Source organism: Artemia franciscana, chromosome 20 (assembly GCF_032884065.1).
Source record: "Artemia franciscana chromosome 20, ASM3288406v1, whole genome shotgun sequence".
NCBI classification, from domain to species: Eukaryota; Metazoa; Arthropoda; class Branchiopoda; order Anostraca; family Artemiidae; genus Artemia; species Artemia franciscana.
This window is the reverse complement of record NC_088882.1, coordinates 3,915,815-3,942,666: the sequence shown is the minus strand read 5'-3', so window position 1 is coordinate 3,942,666 and position 26,852 is coordinate 3,915,815. Positions and strand designations below refer to the sequence as shown.

The 26,852-nt window shown below is 36.6% G+C and overlaps 1 protein-coding gene across 1 annotated transcript in view; it reads right to left on the bottom strand.

The window, feature by feature from the left end:
* Positions 1 to 26,852, bottom strand: part of LOC136040331 (eukaryotic elongation factor 2 kinase-like) — a gene marked incomplete in the record, with an annotated part of 89,486 nt that overhangs the window by 30,290 nt on the left and 32,344 nt on the right. The window contains 1 exon segment of the mRNA XM_065724572.1: positions 25,682 to 25,856. Within this exon segment, the coding sequence (XP_065580644.1) occupies positions 25,682 to 25,856 (175 nt within the window).

The following is a 26,852-nucleotide window of genomic DNA, read 5'->3' as shown; positions in this document are numbered from 1 at the left end:
ATTTCCTTTCTTCCCCACCTTGTCAAAACAGAATGTTATGTAGAAAGCTCAGAGAAGGCTCATTTTGCTACGCTTGGACTACACAGCTAGACCCCTTCAGCAATATTGGAACCAGAACACTTACATAGACCTGTTACAGAGTAATGTGTATCTCCTTTCTTTCCCGCCTTGTCAAAACAGAATGTTATGTAGAAAGATCAGAGAGGGCTCATTTTGCTACGCTTGGACTAAACAGCTAGATCTCTTCTATAATACTGGAGTCAACATACTAACGTACACTTTGTGATGAGCGAAGTGTCTCCCATGCATTAGACAGTTAGGGGAGGACTCGTTCAGCTTGGCTAGGCCAAAACAGCTAGACCCCTTCAGCAATATTGGAACCAGAACACTTACATAGACCTGTTACAGAGTAATGTGTATTTCCTTTCTTCCCCACCTTGTCAAAACAGAATATTATGTAGAAAGCTCAGAGAGGGCTCATTCGGCTACGCTTGGACTAAACAGCTAGACCTCTTCTATAATACTGGAGTCAACATACTAACGCACACTTTGTGATGAGCGCTGTGTCTCTAATGTATTTTGTCCAAGTCTCATCTTTACAACGAATGATCGTAGAAAGCTGGGGGAATTTTCATTAAGCTAAGCTAGGACTAACAAGATAGGGCTCTTTAATAATGTTGGAGTCAACACACTTAAATGGATCTGTTAAAGAACAATGTGTAGTCAGGTATTTTTTCTGCTTCATCCCATATAAGAAAAAATATTATATACATAGTTCAGAGAGGGCTGATTCGGCTAAGCTAGGACTAAAGAGCTGGACAAATCCCATAGCATTTGTGTATTATAATAATAATATATGTCTAAAATTAGTGTATGAAAAAAATCTTTATTTAAAAACAGTAGCTATGCAATGCAATTTGAAATATATTAAATCACTGACTGTCATTAATCACACGTATTTCTTAATTCAGAGCACATGAACCCCCCCCCCCCAAAAAAAAACAAAAATACTGATTTGGCCTAGGAACGAGTTGGAACTTCTTCTGGTGGACAATACATATCCCCCATAACGAGACTTATAAGTTATAACAATCTTTATTATAATCAGTTATAAACAATAATGTTTACTTATAAATCTAAAGAGCAAACTAAAGGAAAATAAACAATGCCAAAATAAATACTTTGTTGACAAAATACATCAGATTGAGGAATTTAAATTGTGAACTTTACATCGTATTTCATCCATATTTTTACGTGCTTCCAAATTTAACATCAACATCGACACATCTAAAAACGTGCGAAGTAACATGTTTGAGAAATTGTTTTTTTCCCAGGAATATGTTATGTAATGGGAAATTTATGACACAGTCTTTATTTTTAATCATTTTGTGCATTTTTATGGGCACCTATATGATGGGGCGAAGGGGAGGGTGGGTTAAAACGAGAGGTAATTTGAAGATTGCCGGTTTTGAACCAAACCTTAGCTACAGTAACACAAAGAATCCAATATCAATGAACTAAAGGACAGGAGAAAAGTGGAAATTGAATACCAAAGGTCTAATGCCCAAACTAGGATCCAGTACTTAAAAGACGTTATATGATATATTTCCCTTCATTTTAAAATTTCCCTTTGATCAGCATTTTCTTGTGATTATGTCTATCGTCAACAGCAAAAAACAAATATTCAACGTGATTATTGATAAGTTTGAGAATGTTGACGTCTCATCAAACGATAAGTTTGACGAATGTATGAGCTAAGAGGTCATATGGCATGAGCTCTAGCAAAATTCTAAGAATAAAATTGCTTTAAAAGGAAAATCAGAGGCTTAATGCTAGTCGGGATTTAAAATAAGAGCTCTGAGTCACGAGGTCCTACTAAATATCAAAATTCATTAAGATCCGATCACCCAATCGTAAGTTAAAAATACCTCAGTTTTCCTAATTTTTCCTCTCCCTTCAGCCCCCCAGATGGTCGAATCGGGAAAACAACTTTATCAAGTCAATTTGTACAGGTTCCTGACACACCTACCAATTTTCATCGTCCTAGCACGTCCAGAAGCACCAAACTCGCCAAAGCGCTAAACCCCACCAAATAACTCCCCTGAAGTTTTTTTTTTCAGGTTCAAGTTTTTATTTCAACATTCACAAATAAATAAATAAAACACAAAACCGCTCTCCAAAGAGAGCGGATCCAGTCCAGTTACGTCAACCACGTATCTACGACATTTATAAGCGTTTTCATGGTTTCCCCCTTCAACTCCCCCCAATGCCAACAGATCTGGTCACGATTTGAAATAAGAGCTCTGAGACATGAGTTCCTTCTAAATATCAAATTTCATTGAGATCCGGTCACCCCTTCTTAAGTTAAAAATACTTCAATTTTTCTAAATTAACAACCCCCCGCTCCCCCCAAAAGAGAACGGATCCGTACTAATTATGTCAGTCTCGTATCTAGGACTTGTGATTATTTTTCACACCAAGTTTCATCCTGATCCCTCCACTCTAAGCGTTTTCCAAGATGTTAGGTTCCCCCCCTCAATTCCCCCCAGTTTCACCGGATCCAGTCGGGATTTTAAAAAAAGCTCTGAGACACAATATCCCTGCAAACTTCAAATTTCATTAAGATCCGATCACTCCTTCGTAAGTTAAAATACCTCATTTTTGTAAATTTTCAGAACTCCCCCCACCAGCTCCCCCAAACAAAGCAGACCCGTTCCAGTTATGTAAATATAGTAACTAGGACTTCTGCTTATTTTTTCACCAAGTTTCATCCCGATCCCTCCACTCTAAGCGTTTTCCAAGAATTTAGGTTCCCCCCTTCAATTCCCCGATAATGTCACCGGATCTGGTCGGGATTTAAAATAAGAGCTCTGAGACACGATATCCTTCCAAACAAAAATTTCCTTAAGATCCCATTACCCGTTCGTAAGTTAAAAATACTTCACTTTTCTATTTTTTTTCGAATTAACCGGTCCCCCACTCCCCCCCTTCCAGATGGTAAAATCGGGAAAACGACTATTTCTAATTTAATATGATCCGGTCCCTGATACGCCTGCCAAATATCATCGTCCTAGCTTACCTGGAAGTGCCTAAAGTAGCAAAACCGGGACAGACTGACAGACAGACAGACCGACAGAATTTGCGATCGCTATATGTCACTTGGTTAAACCAAGTGCCATAAAAAGGTCTATTCCTAGTGAAATGGAAGAAAAACCAATTGGATAATCAAAAATAGAAGGTTCGGAGCCTAATTCAAATTTCGAATGTTTTTATTGACAAGATTGAGAATGTCGACGCAGATTTAAAATTCGATGATTTCAAGCCTAACTTGGCAACAACAAATACAAAGATCTATTCCTAGCTAAGTGGAAGACAAACTAATTGGGTAATCAAAAATCGAAGGTTCGGAGCCTAAAATCAAATTTACAATGTTTTTATTGACAAGGTTGAGAATGTCGAAGTCGATTTAAAATTCGATGATTTCAAGCCTAAATTGGTAGCAACAAATAAAAAGGTCTATTCCTAGTAAAGAGGAAGACAAACCAATTGGATAATCAAAAATCGAAGGTTCGGAGCCTAAAATCAAATTTCCAATGTTTTATTGACAAGATTGAGAATGTCGAAGTCGATTTAAAATTCGATGATTTCAAGCCTAACTTGGCAACAACAAATAAAAAGGTCTATTCCTAGAGAAGTGGAAGACAAACTAATTGGGTAATCAAAAATCGAAGGTTCGGAGCCTAAAATCAAAATTTCTAATGTTTGTATTGACGAAGTTGAGAATGTCGACATCGATTTCAAATTCGATGATTTCAAGCCCAACTTTACAACAACAAAGGAGAAGGTCTATTCCTAGTGAAATGGAAGACAAACTAATTGGGTAATCAAAAATCAAAGGTTCGAGGCCCAAAATCAAAATTTCAAAGTTTTTATTGACAAGGTTAAGAATATTGCCGTCGATTAAAATTCCACGGTTTCAAAATTAACTTGGCAACGACAAATGAAAAGGTCTACTGCTAGTGAAGTGGAAGACAAACTAATTGGGTAATAAAAAATCGAAAGGTTCGAAGCCTAAAATCAAATTTCCAATGTTTTTATTGACAAGGTTAAAAATATCGACTTCGGTTAAGATTCCACGATTTCAAGCCTAACTTGACATTAAATAAATAAAACAAGTTTTTTTAAATTAAAGTAAGGAGCAACATTAAAACTTAAAACGAAGAGAAATTACTCCGTATATGAAAGGGCTTTTCCTCCTCAACGCCCCGCTCTTTACGCTTAAGTTTGACTCTTTCTCTTAACTCTATTTTTAAAACAGTAAGAAACTTAAAATCAGCATTAAAATGCGATTCTTTTGATGTAACTATTTGTATAGAAATTCCAGTTTTTAGAGTTTCGGTTACTATTGAGCCGGGTCGCTCCTTACTAAAGTTCGTTACCACGAACTGTTTGAAAAACAAGCGAAAAGGTTTATTTCTAATGAGCTGGACGACAAAGTAATTGGGGTTAATTGGGGTAATCAAAACCGAAGGTTTGGAGCTTAAAATTGACTAGTGATTCAAAAGGCATTAACTGAAATGACATTGTCCTCTCGATTCCATTTTTATTAGAAAAGATGTAGGTTCAAAAGACAGGGAAATATAATATATATATATATATATATATATATATATATATATATATATATATATATATATATATATATATATATATATATATATATATATATATATATATATATATATATATATATATATCCCTGTCTTTTGAACCTAAATCTTTTCTAATCAAAATGGAATCGACAGGACGTGTATATATATATATATATATATATATATATATATATATATATATATATATATATATATATATATATCTATATATATATATAAAAATAAGTTGTCTGTGGATCTGTGGATCGTGGATCAGGTGACGTCATGTTTCGGCTGACGTCATGAAATTAGTTGCCATCATTTTTGCTTTGAAGGTGACGTCATTCAAGTTATATAAGACATATGTTCGCGTAGAATTCTATTAATGTTTAAGTTTACAATGACTGATGAAGATGCTCAAAGAGTCTATGCCAAAAAACTTGCTGCTGATAGAGAAAGTCAGAAAAGAAAGCGTGCCGAGGAATCAAAAGAACAGCAAGGAAACAGGCTTGAGGCTAAAGAACGCAAAACCGCGCAGTTAGATGAAGATCCACCTGGACAGCGAGAGTCAAAACATATTAAAACCGAAAATGATAGCGATGATGATTGGGTTTGGGATTTTGACTTGGATAAGGTCATCAATGACTACCAGATTTTAGTTAAAAAAACAAAGGTTCGGCGATATGTATTTCATAGTGAAGCTGAAAAATAAAGAAGAAAAAGAAAACTGAAAAAAGAAAAAAGAGAAATTACAGACTGGGATACCGGGACACAAATGACGACCGGGACACAGGGAATATAAATGACGAACTGGGATAACTGCATCAATGACGCGTGCGAAACGTCAACCCCAAGTCAAATTCGTACACTTGCTCTCCATCAGCTCCTACAGAGTTATGGGAAAAATATAAGTCAAAAATGTCCGAAGATATACTCCATCGAAAACAGTTAGAGACGTCAGAAATGACTTTTGATTTTACATCAGAAATTTATAACGACACTTTAGTTATTATAGAAGATTTGTGCGTACGTATGGCAAACAAACCTCTTCAGGATTTGGGAATGCCTTCACCTAACCGTATCGCTGCTGTTTCGACATGTGTAGAATTGGATCGTGAACAAAGTTACAGCACGAGTGATCTATTGTCGTATGTACAAAATAACATTTACAAGTTAACGTCGGAACAAAAAGACATTTATGATACGATAGACTCAATTTCAGGACGTATACAACTACCTGCTGATTTCTGTAGTTTAGTGACGTCCAAAAATGAATTGATTGAAAAAGTATTTCCGAATATTCTAAAAAATTATAAAAATAATAAATGGCTTTTAGTTATTATAGAAGATTTGTGCGTACGTATGGCAAACAAACCTCTTCAGGATTTGGGAATGCCTTCACCTAACCGTATCGCTGCTGTTTCGACATGTGTAGAATTGGATCGTGAACAAAGTTACAGTACGAGTGATCTATTGTCGTATGTACAAAATAACATTTACAAGTTAACGTCGGAACAAAAAGACATTTATGATACGATAGACTCAATTTCAGGACGTATACAACTACCTGCTGATTTCTGTAGTTTAGTGACGTCCAAAAATGAATTGATTGAAAAAGTATTTCCGAATATTCTAAAAAATTATAAAAATAATAAATGGCTAAGTGAAAGAGCGATTCTCGCACCCAAAAATATAGACGTCCACGAAATCAACAATATTGTTTTGACCAAGATTCGAGACCAGGCAGTCCTTTGCAAGACAGTCGACACAGTTTTGGAACCAAATGAAGCGGTTAATTATCCATCTGAATTTTTAAATTCCATATATCTTTCAGGGTTTCCACCACACGTGCTACAACTAAAAATAGGCGTACCAATAATACTTTTAAGAAATATCAACCCACCAAAGCTTTGCAATGGCACGCGACTTGCCGTAAAAAAAAAACAATGGAAAGCCTAATAGAGGCGACAATCTTGACAGGGCCTTTTGAGGGTAAGGCTGTTCTTATTCCTCGCATTCCCATGATTCCAACGGATCTGCCTTTTCAATTTAAAAGATTGCAATTCCCAATTCGATTAGCATTTGCAATCACCATTAACAAAGCTCAAGGTCAATCATTAGAAAAATGTGGTATAGATCTTAATACTGATTGTTTTTCCCATGGACAATTGTACGTTGCATGTTCGAGGGTCGGTAAACCTGACAATCTATTTATATGCAGCGACAATTGGACAGCGAAGAATGTTGTATATTCGCAAGTTTTACGCAGTTAATTTGTATTGTATCCATCTATCTATCTATCTATATAAAAACGAGTTGTGTGTATGCATGTCTGTTTGTTTGTAAAAAGAGCGTTTGCATATGACGTCATTATTAGTGCATACGGCTTTGTATATGCACAGACAATGGGAAAGCCAAGAATGTTGTATATTCGCAATTTTTACGTAGTTTAACTCCTGCAGAAGAAATGAATGCTTGCCTGAAAAATTCTAATTTATGGGCACACGTAAAAATATTAAAATTAACTACAAATATGCGTGTCCGATTGCAAAACGATGATTCTGGTCAAACATTTTCAGATCAATTGCTGGCAATTGGAAACGGAAAGCTTCCAGTAGTGGGAAAGCCAAAAATGTTGTATATTCGCAATTTTTACGTAGTTTGAAACACATATATAAATCTATCTATATTCACAGGTGGGACACAGGGACACAACTACAATGGCGCGTAACTAATATGGCGCGTAACGACTTACGCGCGCGGGGGGGCTTGGGGGGGCGCGAAGCGCCCCACCAACTAGGTGTTGGGGTGGCGCGAAGCGCCACCCCAACAGCTAGTATATATATAAAAATAAGTTGTCTGTCTGTGGATCAGGTGACGTCATGTTTCTGTGTTGACTGACGTCACGAAATTAGTTGTCGTCATTTTTGCTTTGACGGTGACGTCATTCAAGATATTTAAGACATATGCTCATGTAGAAATCTATTAATGTTTAAGTTTACAATGACTGATGAACTTACCATGGCAAAAGCCGATGAAGATGCTCAAAGAGTCTATGCCAAAAAACTTGCTGCTGATAGAGAAAGTCAGAAAAGAAAGCGTGCCGAGGAATCAAAAGAACAGCAAGGAAACAGGCTTGAGGCTGATAGAGAAAGAAAGAACAGAAAGCGTGCCGAGGAATCAAAAGAACAGCAAGGAAACAGGCTTGAAGCTGATAGAGAAAAAAAGAGCAGAAAGCGTGCCGAGGAACTACCAGAGCAACGCGGAAGCAGACTTGCTGCTAAAAGAGAAAGTGAAAAAAGAAGGCGTGCCGAGGAATTACAAGAACAGCAAGAAATCAGGCTTGCTGCTGATAGAGAAAGTAAGAAAAGAAAGCGTGCCGAGGAATCACAAGAACAGCAAGAAATCAGGCTTGCTGCTGATAGAGAAAGTAAGAAAAGAAAGCGTGCCGAGGAATCAGAGCAACCTGAAAGTTATCGCCTGGCATTCAGGTACAACCCAGTCGATGATTATAGCTTGAGTAGATGTGTTCAAATCGGGACAATGTCTAAAATTTGTCCCTATTGCAAGGCCTTGAAATTCAATGGTGAAACAATGGGAATGTGTTGCGCCTCAGGAAAAGTTAAACTTCCTCTATTGGCTGCACCACCAGAGCCATTGAAGACGAATGAATGCTTGCCTGAAAAATTCTAATTTATGGGCACACGTAAAAATATTAAAATTAACTACAAATATGCGTGTCCGATTGCAAAACGATGACTCTGGTCAAACATTTTCAGATCAATTGCTGACAATTGGAAACGGAAAGCTCCCAGTAGACTCAATTTCAGGACGTATACAACTACCTGCTGATTTCTGTAATTTAGTGACGTCCAAAAATGAATTGATTGAAAAAGTATTTCCGAATATTCTAAAAAATTATAAAAATAATAAATGGCTAAGTGAAAGAGCGATTCTCGCACCCAAAAATATAGACGTCCACGAAATCAACAATATTGTTTTGACCAAGATTCGAGACCAGGCAGTCCTTTACAAGTCAGTCGACACAGTTTTGGAACCAAATGAAGCGGTTAATTATCCATCTGAATTTTTAAATTCCATAGATCTTTCAGGGTTTCCACCACACGTGCTACAACTAAAAATAGGCGTACCAATAATACTTTTAAGAAATATCAACCCACCAAAGCTTTGCAATGGCACGCGACTTGCCGTAAAAAAAAAAACAATGGAAAGCCTAATAGAGGCGACAATCTTGACAGGGCCTTTTGAGGGTAAGGCTGTTCTTATTCCTCGCATTCCCATGATTCCAACGGATCTGCCTTTTCAATTTAAAAGATTGCAATTCCCAATTCGATTAGCATTTGCAATCACCATTAACAAAGCTCAAGGTCAATCATTAGAAAAATGTGGTATAGATCTTAATACTGATTGTTTTTCCCATGGACAATTGTACGTTGCATGTTCGAGGGTCGGTAAACCTGACAATCTATTTATATGCAGCGACAATTGGACAGCGAAGAATGTTGTATATTCGCAAGTTTTACGCAGTTAATTTGTATTGTATCCATCTATCTATCTATCTATATAAAAACGAGTTGTGTGTATGCATGTTTGTTTGTTTGTAAAAAGAGCGTTTGCATATGACGTCATTATTAGTGCATACGGCTTTGTATATGCACAGACAATGGGAAAGCCAAGAATGTTGTATATTCGCAATTTTTACGTAGTTTAACTCCTGCAGAAGAAATGAATGCTTGCCTGAAAAATTCTAATTTATGGGCACACGTAAAAATATTAAAATTAACTACAAATATGCGTGTCCGATTGCAAAACGATGATTCTGGTCAAACATTTTCAGATCAATTGCTGGCAATTGGAAACGGAAAGCTTCCAGTAGTGGGAAAGCCAAAAATGTTGTATATTCGCAATTTTTACGTAGTTTGAAACACATATATAAATCTATCTATATTCACAGGTGGGACACAGGGACACAACTACAATGGCGCGTAACTAATATGGCGCGTAACGACTTACGCGCGCGGGGGGGCTTGGGGGGGCACGAAGCGCCCCACCTACAAGGTGTTGGGGTGGCGCGAAGCGCCACCCCAACAGCTAGTATATATATATAAAAATAAGTTGTCTGTCTGTGGATCAGGTGACGTCATGTTTCTGTGTTGACTGACGTCACGAAATTAGTTGTCGTCATTTTTACTTTGACGGTGACGTCATTCAAGATATTTAAGACATATGCTCATGTAGAAATCTATTAATGTTTAAGTTTACAATGACTGATGAACTTACCATGGCAAAAGCCGATGAAGATGCTCAAAGAGTCTATGCCAAAAAACTTGCTGCTGATAGAGAAAGTCAGAAAAGAAAGCGTGCCGAGGAATCAAAAGAACAGCAAGGAAACAGGCTTGAGGCTGATAGAGAAAGAAAGAACAGAAAGCGTGCCGAGGAATCAAAAGAACAGCAAGGAAACAGGCTTGAAGCTGATAGAGAAAAAAAGAGCAGAAAGCGTGCCGAGGAACTACCAGAGCAACGCGGAAGCAGACTTGCTGCTAAAAGAGAAAGTGAAAAAAGAAGGCGTGCCGAGGAATTACAAGAACAGCAAGAAATCAGGCTTGCTGCTGATAGAGAAAGTAAGAAAAGAAAGCGTGCCGAGGAATCACAAGAACAGCAAGAAATCAGGCTTGCTGCTGATAGAGAAAGTAAGAAAAGAAAGCGTGCCGAGGAATCAGAGCAACCTGAAAGTTATCGCCTGGCATTCAGGTACAACCCAGTCGATGATTATAGCTTGAGTAGATGTGTTCAAATCGGGACAATGTCTAAAATTTGTCCCTATTGCAAGGCCTTGAAATTCAATGGTGAAACAATGGGAATGTGTTGCGCCTCAGGAAAAGTTAAACTTCCTCTATTGGCTGCACCACCAGAGCCATTGAAGACGAATGAATGCTTGCCTGAAAAATTCTAATTTATGGGCACACGTAAAAATATTAAAATTAACTACAAATATGCGTGTCCGATTGCAAAACGATTTCTCTGGTCAAACATTTTCAGATCAATTGCTGACAATTGGAAACGGAAAGCTCCCAGTAGACTCAATTACAGGACGTATACAACTACCTGCTGATTTCTGTAATTTAGTGACGTCCAAAAATGAATTGATTGAAAAAGTATTTCCGAATATTCTAAAAAATTATAAAAATAATAAATGGCTAAGTGAAAGAGCGATTCTCGCACCCAAAAATATAGACGTCCACGAAATCAACAATATTGTTTTGACCAAGATTCGAGACCAGGCAGTCCTTTACAAGTCAGTCGACACAGTTTTGGAACCAAATGAAGCGGTTAATTATCCATCTGAATTTTTAAATTCCATAGATCTTTCAGGGTTTCCACCACACGTGCTACAACTAAAAATAGGCGTACCAATAATACTTTTAAGAAATATAAACCCACCAAAGCTTTGCAATGGCACTCGACTTGCCGTAAAAAAAAAAAACAATGGAAAACCTAATAGAGGCCACAATCGTGACAGGGCCTTTTGAGGGTGAGGCTGTTCTTATTCCTCGCATTCCCATGATTCCAACGGATCTGCCTTTTCAATTTAAAAGATTGCAATTCCCAATTCGATTAGCATTTGCAACAAAGCTCAAGGTCAATCATTAGAAAAATGTGGTATAGATCTTAATACTGATTGTTTTTCCCATGGACAATCGTACGTTGCATGTTCGAGGGTCGGTAAACCTGACAATGTATTTATATGCAGCGACAAATGGACAGCGAAGAATGTTGTATATTCGCAAGTTTTACGCAGTTAATTTGTATTGTATCTATCTATCTATCTATCTATATAAAAACGAGTTGTGTGTATGCATGTTTGTTTGTTTGTAAAAAGAGCGTTTGCATATGATGTCATTATTAGTACATACGGCTTTGTATATGCAGAGACAATGGGAAAGCCAAGAATGTTGTATATTCGCAATTTTTACGTAGTTTAACTCCTGCAGACGAAATGAATGCTTGCCTAAAAAATTCTAATTTATGGGCACACGTAAAAATATTAAAATTAACTACAAATATGCGTGTCCGATTGCAAAACGATGACTCTGGTCAAACAGTAGACTCAATTTCAGGACGTATACAACTACCTGCTGATTTCTGTAATTTAGTGACGTCCAAAAATGAATTGATTGAAAAAGTATTCCCGAATATTCTAAAAAATTATAAAAAATAATAAATGGCTAAGTGAAAGAGCGATTCTCGCACCCAAACATATAGACGTCCACGAAATCAACAATATTGTTTTGACCAAGATTCGAGACCAGGCAGTCCTTTACAAGTCAGTCGACACAGTTTTGGAACCAAATGGAGCGGTTAATTATCCATCTGAATTTTTAAATTCCATAGATCCTTCAGGGTTTCCACCACACGTGCTACAACTAAAAATAGGCGTACGAATAATACTTTTAAGAAATATCAACCCACCAAAGCTTTGCAATGGCACGCGACTTGCCGTAAAAAAAACAATGGAAAAACTAATAGAGGCCACAATCTTGACAGGGCCTTATGAGGGTGAGGCTGTTCTTATTCCTCGCATTCCCATGATTCCAACGGATCTGCCTTTTCAATTTAAAAGATTGCAATTCCCAATTCGATTAGCATTTGCAATCACCATTAACAAAGCTCAAGGTCAATCATTAGAAAAATGTGGTATAGATCTTAATACTGATTGTTTTTCCCATGGACAATCGTACGTTGCATGTTCGAGGGTCGGTAAACCTGACAATGTATTTATATGCAGCGACAAATGGACAGCGAAGAATGTTGTATATTCGCAAGTTTTACGCAGTTAATTTGTATTGTATCTATCTATCTATCTATCTATATAAAAACGAGTTGTGTGTATGCATGTTTGTTTGTTTGTAAAAAGAGCGTTTGCATATGATGTCATTATTAGTACATACGGCTTTGTATATGCAGAGACAATGGGAAAGCCAAGAATGTTGTATATTCGCAATTTTTACGTAGTTTAACTCCTGCAGACGAAATGAATGCTTGCCTAAAAAATTCTAATTTATGGGCACACGTAAAAATATTAAAATTAACTACAAATATGCGTGTCCGATTGCAAAACGATGACTCTGGTCAAACAGTAGACTCAATTTCAGGACGTATACAACTACCTGCTGATTTCTGTAATTTAGTGACGTCCAAAAATGAATTGATTGAAAAAGTATTCCCGAATATTCTAAAAAATTATAAAAATAATAAATGGCTAAGTGAAAGAGCGATTCTCGCACCCAAACATATAGACGTCCACGAAATCAACAATATTGTTTTGACCAAGATTCGAGACCAGGCAGTCCTTTACAAGTCAGTCGACACAGTTTTGGAACCAAATGGAGCGGTTAATTATCTATCTGAATTTTTAAATTCCATAGATCCTTCAGGGTTTCCACCACACGTGCTACAACTAAAAATAGGCGTACGAATAATACTTTTAAGAAATATCAACCCACCAAAGCTTTGCAATGGCACGCGACTTGCCGTAAAAAAAACAATGGAAAACCTAATAGAGGCCACAATCTTGACAGGGCCTTATGAGGGTGAGGCTGTTCTTATTCCTCGCATTCCCATGATTCCAACGGATCTGCTTTTTCAATTTAAAAGATTGCAATTCCCAATTCGATTAGTATTTGCAATCACCATTAACAAAGCTCAAGGTCAATCATTAGAAAAATGTGGTATAGATCTTAATACTGATTGTTTTTCCCATGGACAATTGTACGTTGCATGTTCGAGATTCGGTAAACCTGACAATGTATTTATATGCAGCGACAATTGGACAGCGAAGAATGTTGTATATTCGCAAGTTTTACGCAGTTAATTTGTATTGTATCTATCTATCGATCTATCTAAATAAAAACGAGTTGTGTGGATGCATGTTTGTTTGTTTGTAAAAAGAGCGTTTGCGTATGACGTCATTATTAGTACATACGGCTTTGTATATGCACAGACAATGGGAAAGCCAAGAATGTTGTTTATTCGCAATTTTTACGTAGTTTGAAACACATATATAAATCTATCTATATTCACAGGTGGGACACAGGGACACAACTACAATGGCGCATAACTAATATGGCGCGTAACGACTTACGCACGCGGGGGGGGCTTGGGGGGGCGAAGCACCCCACCAACTAGGTGTTGGGGTGGCGCGAAGCGCCACCCCAACAGCTAGTATATATCTATATATATAAAAATAAGTTGTCTGTGTGTGGATCTGTGGATCAGGTGACGTCATGTTTGTCCGTATATGACGTTTGAATTATTTCACACTAATACAAAAGAAGAAAAAAACTAAAAAAGGTAAAAACTACAAAAAAAACTAAAAAGAAAAAAAAACTAAAAAAGCTAAAAAACTAAAAAAAAACTAAAAAAACGTAAAAATCTAATAACTAAAAAAAACTGAAAAAAATAAAAAAAAGGCAAAAACTACAAAAAAAATAAAAACTAATAAAAAAACTAAAAAAGCTAAAAAACTAAAAAAACTAAAAAAAACTAAAAAAAGGTAAAAAACTAAAAAAAACTAAAAACTAAAAAAGAAAAAAACTAAAAAAAAGGAAAAAACTGAAAAATAAAAGAGAAAAAGAAAACTAAAAAATATGAATAAATATATATGAAAATAAGTTGTTTGTGGGTTATGTCTGTCTGTCTGTCTGTCGAGTGACGTCGTGTTTGTCCGCATATGACGTCTGAATTATTTCACACTAATACAAAAGAAGAAAAAAAACTAAAAAAGGTAAAAACTACAAAAAAAACTAAAAAGAAAAAAAACTAAAAAAGCTAAAAAACTAAAAAAAAATAAAAAAAGGTAAAAAACTAAAAACTAAAAAAAAACTGAAAAAACTAAAAAAAGGCAAAAACTAAAAAAAACTAAAAACTAATAAAAAAACTAAAAAAGCTAAAAAACTAAAAAAACTAAAACAACTAAAAAAAGGTAAAAAACAAAAAAAAACTAAAAACTAAAAAAGAAAAAACTAAAAAAAAGGAAAAAACTGAAAAATAAGAGAAAAAGAAAACTAAAAAAATATTAATAAATATAAAAAATATAAATATAAATATAATATAAATTAGCAATCAACAAAGCACCGAGACACAAATGACGACCGGGACACAGGGAGTATAAATGACGACCAGGACATAAGTAAAAAAAAAAAACTAAAAAAACTAAAAAAATGGTAAAAACTACAAAAAAACTAAAAACTAATAAAAAAACTAAAAAATCTAAAAATCTAAATAAACTAAAAAAGAAAAAAAAGAAAAAAGGAAAAAAATAAAGGAGAAAAACAAAACTAAAAAACGAATGTATATACAGACCGGGACACCGGGATACAAATGACGACCGGGACACAGGGAATATAAATGACGACCGGGACACAGGGAAACAACTACAATGGGGACGCCGGGGGGCACAGGGGGATATAAATGACGACCGGGACACCGGGACACAAGGAATATAAATGACGCCCGGGACACTCAAAGAGAAATCACAGACTGGAACACCGGGACACAAATGACGACCGGGACACAGGGAATATAAATGACGACCGGGACACAGGGACATAACTACAAAGGGGACGCCGGGGTGCACAGGGGGATATATAAATGACGATGGCGACTCAGGGAATGGTCGATTAGCAATCACCATCAACAAAGCTCAAGGGCAATCATTAGAATCATGAGGTATAGATCTGAATACGGATTGTTTTCCCATGGACCATTATATGTTGCATGTTCAAGAGTCGGTAAACCTGACAATCTATTTATATGCACAGACAATGGGACAGCAAAGAATGTTGTATATTCGCAAGTTTTACGTAGTTAAAAACATATATATATATATATATATATATATATATATATATATATATATATATATATATATATATATATATATATATATATATATATATATATATATATATATATATATATATATATATATATATATATATATATATATATATATATATATATATATATATATATATATATATATATATATCTATATTCACAGGTGGGACATAGGGACACAACTACAATGGCGCGTAACTAATATGGCGCGTAACGACTTACGCGCGCGGGGGGGCTTGGGGAGGGGGGGGGCGCGAAGCGCCCCCACCAACTAGGTGTTGGGGTGGCGCGAAGCGCCACCCCAACAGCTAGTATATATATATATATATATATATATATATATATATATATATATATATATATATATATATATATATATATATCATGGGTGATGACTTTCGACTTAATTTCTTTGTTACAAGTTTGTTGGATGCTTCCTGCAGGACTTAGTTCCGTAAAACCTCTGATATAATACTAAAATGACTTTAGAATAATTTCAATTGATCATAATATTACTTCACTCCAGAACATTTATATATACTTGGAAACACATGTATATCCCTGCTGCGGACGTGACTTTTATCATATCTAATAGACTGGCACCTTTCCCAATCAACTTAGAGACGTAATTACTTGGAACCGGATAGACTTCTTAATAGTAAAGTTTGTTTATGTTTTTACTAGAACCTTATCAATGTCAAGCTAATATGAAGGAAAAAATGGAAATAAACACGTATTTTTGAGGATCCTTCTGGGACAGAAAACACAAAAGTAGGAAGTCGATCGAAACCTTTGTAATAGGGGTCTTTGAAACCCGCTTTTAACAGGAATGGTTGACCTCCACGTCAGAGAATCCTAAGCCAGAGACCAAAGCTCATTGAGGGAAGATCGCATAGCTCTTGTCAAACAGTTCGTGGTAACGAACTGTAGTAAGGAGCGACCCGGCTCAATAGTAAACGAAACTCTAAAAAACGGAATTTTGATACTAATAGATAAATCAAAAGAATCAGATTTTGATTTTAAATATACAAGTTTCATTAAATTTAGTCTTACTCATCAAAAGTTACGAGCCTGATAAAATTTTCCTAAATCCTAAAAGTTATAGCATCTTAACAAAAATCACACCATCACATTCAGCGTATCAGAGAACCATACTGTTGAAGTTTCAAACTCCTATCTACAAAAATGTAGAACTTTTTGCCAGAAGACCGATCATGGGTGCGTGTTTATTTGTTTGTTTGTTTTTTTCCCCAGGGATAATCGTATCGACCAAGTGGTCCTACAATGTCGCAGGAGGGTTCATTTTAACGAAAACTAAAAGTTCTAGTGCCCTTTTTAAGTGACCACAAAATTGGAGGGCACCTAGGCCCCCTCCCACGCTCATTTTTTTCCCAAAGTCAACGGATCAAAATTTTGAGATAAACATTTTGTTCAGCATAGTCGAAAAACTTAATGACTTTGTCTTTGGGGCTGACTTACTCCCCCACAGTCCCCGGGGAAGGGGCTGCAAGGTACAAACTTTGACCAGCGTTTACATACAATAATGGTTATTTGGAAGTGTACAGACCTTTTCAGGGGGATTTTTTGGTTGGGTATGGGAGGGGTTGAGGGGATCAAAACTAAGAGAAAGCCATTTAGTAAAAAAAAAAATATAACGCAAATTTCGTTTTAATTATTCATTTGCGGAGAGCCAAAATCAAACATGCATTAATTTAAAAACGTTCAGCAATTAAATAAAAAAACAAGTTTTTTAAATGAAAGTAAGGAGCGACATTAAAAATTAAAATGAACAGAAATTACTCCGTGTATGAAAGGGGCTGTTCCCTCCTCAACGTCCCGGTCTTTACGTAAAGTTATTTACTGTTTTATAAAGTAAAATTGAGAGAAAGTGTCAAGCTTTAGCGTGAAGAGCGAGACGTAGAGGAGGGAACAGCCCCTTTCATACACGGAGTAATTTCTGTTCGTTTTAAGTGTATTTGTCTCTTCCAGACACAGTGAAAGAGACAAAAACACATACCAACACACAGATTCAGGCATACAAACATACAAATACAGACACTGGGACAAGCAAGCACCCTCCCAGGCACAGAGAGTGAGAGAGACAAAAACACATAAGAAACAGACAAACAGATAAACACACACACTGGGACAAGCAAACACCCACCCAAACTCATAGACAGAATATTAAGGTAAAGAATAACTTTAATCAAGGTAGGTTCTCTTAGCGGAGCGCGCCATGCTAAGTGATCCTAAATGAACCCAAGATGAATCAAATGCTTAGAAAAAAGTCGGGGATTATAGGTCTACTGCAGGTACCAGGGTGCAGGTAGAAATTGGCTGACTGTTTGCTTGTCTGTTTGCTTGTCACTGTGCCTCTTTGTCTGAGCAGGAGTTTGCATGTCCCAGTGTCTGTCCTTGTCTGTTTGTATGTCTGAATCTGCGTGTTTGTATGTGTTTTTTGTCTCTCCAACTCTCTCTCTCTCTCTTCCTGTGTGTATGGGTGGGTGTCTGCTTGCCCCATTGTCTGTCTTTGTCTGTTTAGCTGTCTGAATCTATGGATTTGTATGTGTTTTTGTCTCTCTAACTCTCTGTGCCTGTTTGTCTGGGCGAGTGTTTGCTTATCCTTATATCTGTCTCTGTCTGTTTATATTTCTGAGTCTGTGAGTTTGTATGTTTTCTTGTCTCTCTCACTCTCTGTGCCTGTGTTTCAGGGTTTGTGTTTGCTTGTCCCAGTGTTTGTCTTTGCCTGTTTGTATGCCTGAATCAGTGTTTTTGTGTTTTCGTCTCTCTCACTCTCTGTGCCTGTGTCTGGGCCGGTGTTTGTTTGTCCTAGGGTATATCTTTGTCTGTTTGTATGTCTGAATCGGTGTGTTTGTGTGTGGATTTTGATCATACTATGTGAGGTTTCGATAATACAACAGACATTTCTCATTATATCAGGCGAGAGTTTGATCATATAGTGCAAGATGTTTGATAATATCAGAAGAGATTTTGGTAACATCAAACAAGATTTGGAAATACTTGGCTAAAGTTTCTATAAATATCTAAAAACATACTATCATATGACACCATTCCAGAAATAATCACTTGACAAAACCAGCTAATTCAAGGTAGAATAAGCCAAAAAAATTCTGGGTTCAAAAAAAATCGAATTAAAAAAAATGTTACTACAGACATTATTTTTCTAATAGAAAAAATAACAACTAACATGTCTACACCATCTTCATTTCATATTTCGAAAACATCCCGAGAAATTTTTTTGAGTAAATTTATTTTTTCAACATGAAGAAACAGTTGCAAAATTTCCGAGTCCCAAAAAATTCAAAGTAAAAAAGAAGAAGTGTTACTACGAACAATTTTTTTCTAATAGGAATAATCATGACTAACATATCTATATCATATTAATATCGTATTTCAAAAATATTACACGTGACATTTTTTTGTTCTTAAGTATATATTATGTCATTTTAAGAAATGGAAAAAAATTCTAAGTTAAAAAATTTCTAAGTAATTTCAAAAAAATTAAAAAATTTAAAGTTCAAAAAAGAAAAAAATTAAAGCTAAAAAATGTAAATACAAAAATGCAAACCGAAAGTTGGAGGATGAGATATTGGGTCACTTGGACGTTGGGTCAAGGATAACCAAGGGCTTTCGTGTCATTGCTTAAAATATTTACAAATTTACTAATTTCAACTTTATGCATACCCCAATACTAAGCAAATTTTCAAAAGACAAAACATTTATTCATATAATTGACGTGACTTGAATATTAAGTATTGTAATAACTGGACTTTCCTTTTATTAAATTAAGATGGAATATTTCCTAATCATGTTCTGACAGGAACATGTAGGTCATTCACCCAAATTGTTGCAGAGATAGTAACCGGTTATGCAAATTTTGTGCTAATGGGGTTAGCCTAATGAGATTTAGAGAGAATTGTATAGCATTCAAATGGCCTGAGGGGTCTTAGCTCTGTGTTGCATACAACCATACTACTAGCGGGCAATTCCACCATGCCCCCTAGAATCCAATTCCATTTGGGCCCCTAGCAGCCAATTCCAATGAGGCCCTAGCAACCCATTCCATTGGGGGAACCTAGCATCCAACCCAAACGGGCCACCCTAACCTAACCACCGAGGCCCTAGCATCAAATTTCCCTGGGGGAAGCCCTAGACTCATATTCCGTCGGGAGACCCTCCTAGCATCCAATTTTGCCGGCCCCTAACCTAACCACTGGGGGCATTAGCAGGCGATTCCAACAGGGCCTAAGCATCCAACCAAGGGCCCTAGAAACCAATTCTAACAGGACCCTAGAAACCCTTTCCAATGGGGGGGGGGGTCCTTAGCGACCATTTTCACTGATATGACGTTTTTAAAGACCTTTCAATAATTCTTTAGCAGCAATGTCATAGGGGAAAGTTTACTTATGTTAAGGATGCCGCAATCACACGTGACTTGTTAGAGTCCGTTAGTCAGGTGGGGAAGTCCCGGTGGTAACTGAGGGGAGCACACACGCCGGTGCTTCGTAATAATGGTGCACGTGTAGGATGTTAAATAATGGTTAAAGAAATGTCCATGTTCTTTCAATGCGTTTCTTTTTTTCTCGGGAACATTTATTAAATAAAAAATTTTTTCACATTAGGAGTCGAAAGGGATTCCCCCTCAAAGGAACAGAGCTCTAACCAATTGGACTATGAGAGTCATTCTAACATTTTGATTCAGCTAACACATTTTACATGATAACCTATTACATGCAAGGAGAATCCTCTGTGCACACATACTAGAATGATTAAATGAATCGCGTATTCCCATATGGCTGCAATAATGACATACACAGAGAAATATCCACTGCTAGAAATTGCTTAAATTTGGTATGCACCTGTTCGTTAAGTAAGGCTTCAGGTAAGGTTATCAGACAATATTGCAGGTTGCTCTTAACACAGTTTTTTTACCAATAGTTTTACTCTATTGGAACTTGAATATGCTATGAGAGATGAAATAAAAGCGAGAGTATTATTATGGCTAAAATATGGTACACCTTCATATATGATCAAAAGTCTTTTCATTTCCTCTTCACTACACTGAATTTAGCACACTTATTAGAGGCAATTCTTGAACAAATAAAACCACGCTTTGAAACGTTGATTGTATGTTTTTTTCAATTTTCACACATCAACGTCTTTACTTGGCGTTCATTAAAAGCAAAAAATATTGTTAAATAAAAAATTATTGTATATTTTAAAAGACCTTTACAGGATTTGAAAGACTCTGCTATCTTATTCCATGTGAAACTCAATGGCTAACACACGACACCCTCTAGCAGGCATTGCCGCACAAATGCATTTTTCTGGGATTTTCCTGCAAAAATATTCGTTTACAATAGAATCGATCAGTTAAACTTAATAAAAAATCCCCATAAATCCCCAATAACGTTTCTAGAGATGACCCCTACCAATTGATGCTAGCGTGGCCCAATGTACCAGCCCCAATGGCACCCCTCCGACAATTTTCTCCCACAAAAATAGTTATATAAACTGAGAATGGCCATTGTTTTTTATTTGAACAACAGAAACTTGCCATTTCAGCGTTAGATTGCAACGTTAAATGGCGATTCCCAGTCTATGGCTCTAATGTGACACCCTTTGGCGTGCGTTGTCACACCTAGAGCATTTTCAGACATTATCCTGTAAAAATATTTGTTTATACTAGAATCAATCGTTTAAAATTAATGAAAAACCCCCATTATGTATTTTCTGATAACTCCTGATAATTGGGGACAACGCAGCACAATATAACAACCCTATCACAACCTACGGCGCACATCCTAAAAAATCAAAAATTCTTCTTACAAAATACTTTTTACAAAAAATATTCCTTGCAAAACAGAAAATAGATTCTAAAAATCACAAATACTTATAACAAAACAAAGAAAAGAAAAGACTTTTGATCATATATGAAGATGTACCATATTCTAGCCGTAGAGACACTCTCGCTTTTATTTCATCTCTGATAACACATTCAAGTTCCAATAGAGTAGAAGACTCTTTTACTGAAAAAAATGCACTGAGAGCAGCCCGCAATATTATTTGATAACCCTCTCTAAAGCATTACTTAACAAACAGGTGCATACCAAATTTCAGCAATTTGTAGTAATCGATTTTTCCCCTCTGCATGTTATTATTTCAGCCATATCGGAACACGCCATTCAATTAATCATTCTAGTATGCGCGAATAAGGGATTCTCCTTGCGTGCAATCATGTAAAATGTATCAGCTGATTCAAAATTTTAGAATGACTTTCATAGTCCAATTGATTAGAGTGCCATTCTGTTGAGGGAAAATCCCTTTAGAGTCCTAATGTGGACTAAAATCTTTAGTTAATAAATTTTCCCAGAGAAAAAAAGAAAAACGCATTGAAAGAAAATGAATTCTGTTAAAGTATTATGTGACATACAACTTGTGCACCGCTATTACGCAGCACCCACGTGTGTGCCCCCCTCAGTTACAACCTGGACTTCCCTGCCTGACTAACAGACAATAATAAGTCACGTTTGAATGCGTCATGGTTAACATAAGTAAACATTCCTCTATTACATAACAACCAGAGAAATCTTAAAACGTCTTGAAAAACGTCTTGTCGGTAAAATTGGTTTCTATGGTCCTGTTGGAATTGTTTGTTAGGGCCCAAGGTTTAATTGGATGCAAGGGCCTCCGTTTGAATTGGCTGCTAGGGGCCCCGTGGTTAGGTTAGGTTAAGGGCCGGATAAGATTGGATGCTAGGGGAACCTGACGATAAAATTGGATGCTAGGGCCTCCAAGTGAAATTGGATGCTAGGGCCCCGGTGGTTAGGTTAGGGGGTCCGTTGGGGTTGGATGCTAGGCTCCCCAATGAAATTGGTGGTTAGGGCCCAATTGGAATTAGTTTCTAGGGGCCACCGTTGGAACTGGATGCTAGGGGGTCTGGTGCAATAGCTCGCTAGGGTCCAGCGTTTTGAAGGTTCCCCACTAGCAGGCCCTGAAGGTTTTTTCCTGGCCCTCGTAGGTTTTTCATCATAACAACCAAAGAAATAATGATTTGGCGGACCTTAGTAGGTCTTCGAACAAGAAACTATTTTGAAACAAGCAAAGCCTATTACGTAGCATGCACCCACATCATTTAGAAAACGTTCCCTATGACGTAACTACCAAACCCTATTGGGGAACATCCATCGCGTCTTGAGGGGATCGAAGGGATATGACTGTCACGGGAATGGAGGGACAGTGCTGTCACAATAGGGATAGTGCTGTCACACAAATAAGTGAGGGGATACTACTCACCTTCTATGTCAGACTCGGTTGGTTAATTGAGGTTGCTTGGTGAGAAGCCTGTTCTAGATGTTGGGTAAGTTAATCGGAATCACTCCACTTTTAGGCGATGATCTCACAGGGCGACAATTGGAGGCGGAGGAATTACACCCTAGATTTTTTGCTACCCCTCTTAGATTTTAAAAAATACCTTTCTCTAGTATTTTCATTGAAAATACCATTTTTGGCACTTCCATTAAAGGAGGCAAAAAAAATGCCTCCCCTAGATTTTGGAAAATGCGTTTTCCCCTCCTAAGAATTTCATGAAATAACGTCCCTGTATTTTCCCCTTTTTCCAAGAAATGGGCAAGTTTTCTCAGGTTTGTAACTTTCACTGGGCAGCTTTAAACTTAATGAGTTTTGCATGTTTAGACATTTTACATAAATCCGATTCTCTTGATGTAATTATCTTGAACCAAAACTCAAAACTCGAAACAGCGAAAGGGTTTGATCGTCAGGTGAGCCAAAGATCTCAGCTGAACATTCTCATATTTCCATCAAATTTTATTAGCATAAATCCATACATCTTACAAAATGCCCCGAGTTCCACGGGGCCCGGAAAGCCGCTGCATAGGTCCATAAGATGATAGTCTCCTCACCAAGGATTGCCCAAACAAGTGGCACTGAATAGGTAAGAGGTGGGTATCGGGACAATTGTCCCTCCCTTAGATTCTGAAAATACCTTTTTTGTATCATCATGTTAAAAAGAATTGAGAAAAATCTTTGCCCCCCTTCGTTTTTTCGAATAGGCCTAGGCACGATCCTCCGGCCTAGGCACGATCCTAGTCCCTAATGCCAACGAAGCCTTGAAAATTATCACGTTAAAATGCACAAATATACACTATTGCACGCAGAACTTGATTATTGGCAACCTGACAAAAAGAGAGACTCATAAGTAGCTAACTTCTGCACATAAGGACAGGGAATAAGAGAGAAATTATACGCTAGTATAATTGAAGTAATATTATGGGGAATTTCCAGCACAAAGTATAGAGCCTTAGGAGGTGCATTCCTCTACAGCGGAGGTTAATTTAAAACAGACAAAGGTACTTATGTATTATCCCGATCAAGCTCAAAAAACTATAGTTAGGGCTTTGGTTAGGCTCCTCGCTAAATTTCGGCCCATAAAGCATGAGGAGATTATAGTCTCGCTACATTTATGTTGCTCAAAATTAAGAGCAAGCTATCTTGCGACAAATTTCGGTCTTAATTTTCTAACTACAACTACTAAAACATATTCACTGCGGCACAAAGCCACCTGAGACCACAAAAGCTATGGATACTCCTCCTTTAACCCATTTTATTCAGAGCTTCAATCTTTACCTTCTCCCATGAAGTTCAGATTTTCTCTAAATCCTTCTTTACGACCTCTTTTCCCCCGATTCAGGGACGATCCGTATTCCATTTGGCCACAGCTGGACGGCAAAGAAGCACAATATTCGGCAATCGGTCAATCCTCATTCATAAAACGCAGCCTTACCGCCTCAACCTTCATTATAGCCCTAGAAAGTGGAATCGAACCCCATTTATCGTAAAGCAAGTTGTTTAACCGGGTACATAAAAAAACACATTGATGGAGTATCCTCGTGTGTTTAGATGGCATTGTTATCGCCCATGGTCAAAACATCAAGTAATTGAACGGTTGTTGACACAACCATGAATTAAGCGAAAAAAATCTAACTTGTCATAAAAATTTACATCTATGAAGTCCGTACTATCCACCTGTAACTGGGTTCACATTTGAAATCAGGAAATCAGATCAGGGGATTTGAGAGGAAAAGATGGATATAGTCCTTTGCCGTTTTTATAGAAATACTCAAAAAGTCCTTAACAAAACAATTAAACTTTACACTAAATATATAAAATAAACAAATATATAAGTGCACAACTTAAACCGTAGGGTATTTAACGAAAGGCTTTTTCCACAGTGATTTTTCCTTTCCCCCAACATTTTCTTGTAACAAACAACATTTAAATATGAAAACTAAGTTTACCCTTTTTGTGTATTTTATGGTGTTGCACCTCCACCCCAAGAGATTTGCATCCATTTGAAGCTACGAGAGTTTCACGTCCGTCATGACGCAATGTATGCATGTTTCTCCTCCCTACTTTTTCTTTAAACAGACACACTTCAAATATGAAAACTGGTTTCTATTCTATTTGTGTATTACGTATATTCCACTATTTAAACAACACGTTTTTGTCCATTTGAAACTACGAGAGTTTCACGTCTGGTGTGACGTAATGGGTAAGCCATATCTCTCTTTCCAAAGTTTTCATGAAACAAACAACATTTAATACGAAAAATAAGTTTATCTTTCTTCGTTCATTATATTTGTCGCCCTCCTCCCAAGGTTTTTAATTCATTTGAGCCTATGAGAGTTTCGCGTCCATTGTTAGGTAATGTATATGCCGTGTTTCTCCTCCCAACGTCTTTATGAAAAAATGAAATATAAAAATGAATAATATGTTTACCTTTCTTTGTGTATTATATCTGCTCCCCCCCCCCCCAAATTGTGCGTCCGTCTGAAGCTATGAAGGTTTCACTTCCATCGTGACGTACTGAATACATTTAAATATATGTATGAATACTAAGTTTACCTTTTTTGAGAACTATACGTATTGTAACCCCCCCACCAAGAAATTTGCGTCAATTCCAACCCACGAGAGTCTCGCCTTCGTCGTCAGGTACTGTATACGCCAAGTTTCACCCTCCCCAGGTTTTTATGAAACAGATGAACCTCGAATATGAAAACTAGTTTTACCTTTTTGGGTGGATTATGTCTGTTGAACTCTTCCCCCCAGAGTTTTGCGTCCATCTGAAGCTTCACCTCTTCAAAATACATTTTTGGATCAACAGGAGACATGTACCGTTTGGCAACAGCATTATTTGAATTTGACCTCCAATCACACGAGCGACTAAAGTTGCTCAACTTCTTCCTGAGAACCGGAAAATAATAACAAAAAAAATAATTCATAAAGAAAATAACAGTTTCCTAATTTATTAGGAAATTATTTTTCCTATTATTATATCTTTATTTAGTATTATATTATATATTTCATTAACTTAATTTTTATTTTCTAATTTATTGGGAAAATGAATAATCCATTATTATTTTTTTTGTTGATACGGTCAAACAGCTACAAATTGGATAATTGTCCACTATATCCCCCTCCCACACACACACGCAATTTTAAAAAATATGTTTTTTCGTATTTTCATTGAAACAATTTTAAAAAGTCTCCCCCACCAAGATTCAAAAAATACATATTTCCTCCAACCCCCTACATTTTTGGGAGTTGAAACCTTTGCCAATACTAGGCATTTAACTAGAATAACTAGAGTTTAACTAAACTAGAATATAAACGAATTATAAATTAAACTAGAATACAACTAGAATTTTTATTTTGGAGTGGGGGAGTGTTTCGGGGCAGCCACAGCCCTAGAGAAAACGGAAGCAATAGTGGAAGACACATGTGGAATATAAAAAAAATCATAGGTGAAATTGTAAAAAACGCTGGTTTAGAGGAGGCACATATCAGAAGGCTTCTCCTCTTTGCGTACAATCCTGGACGCTCCCGTTAAAGAATTACGTCACCAATTCTTTTTTGAATTCACTAGACTTATATTCTCATCAAAATTGCATTTTAAGACCATAATTTTTCTGGTTTTCGGTAAGAAATTCCCTTCATAAATATGTGTCCATTAGTAGGTCTATGATTATTGATGACATGATGATTATATGATGATTATTGATATGATTATTGATATTATTATAATGAAGCTAATACTGATTTTTATTTTTAGTCAGCATGAAACTAGCAGAATCTTTTTGTCTATACATATCCAAAAAAAATTGACAGCTATCTTTTTGTAACCCCTCCCCCAAATTAGATGCATCTTCAAGCATCCAAAGTGTGATCATTCCTTTAAAT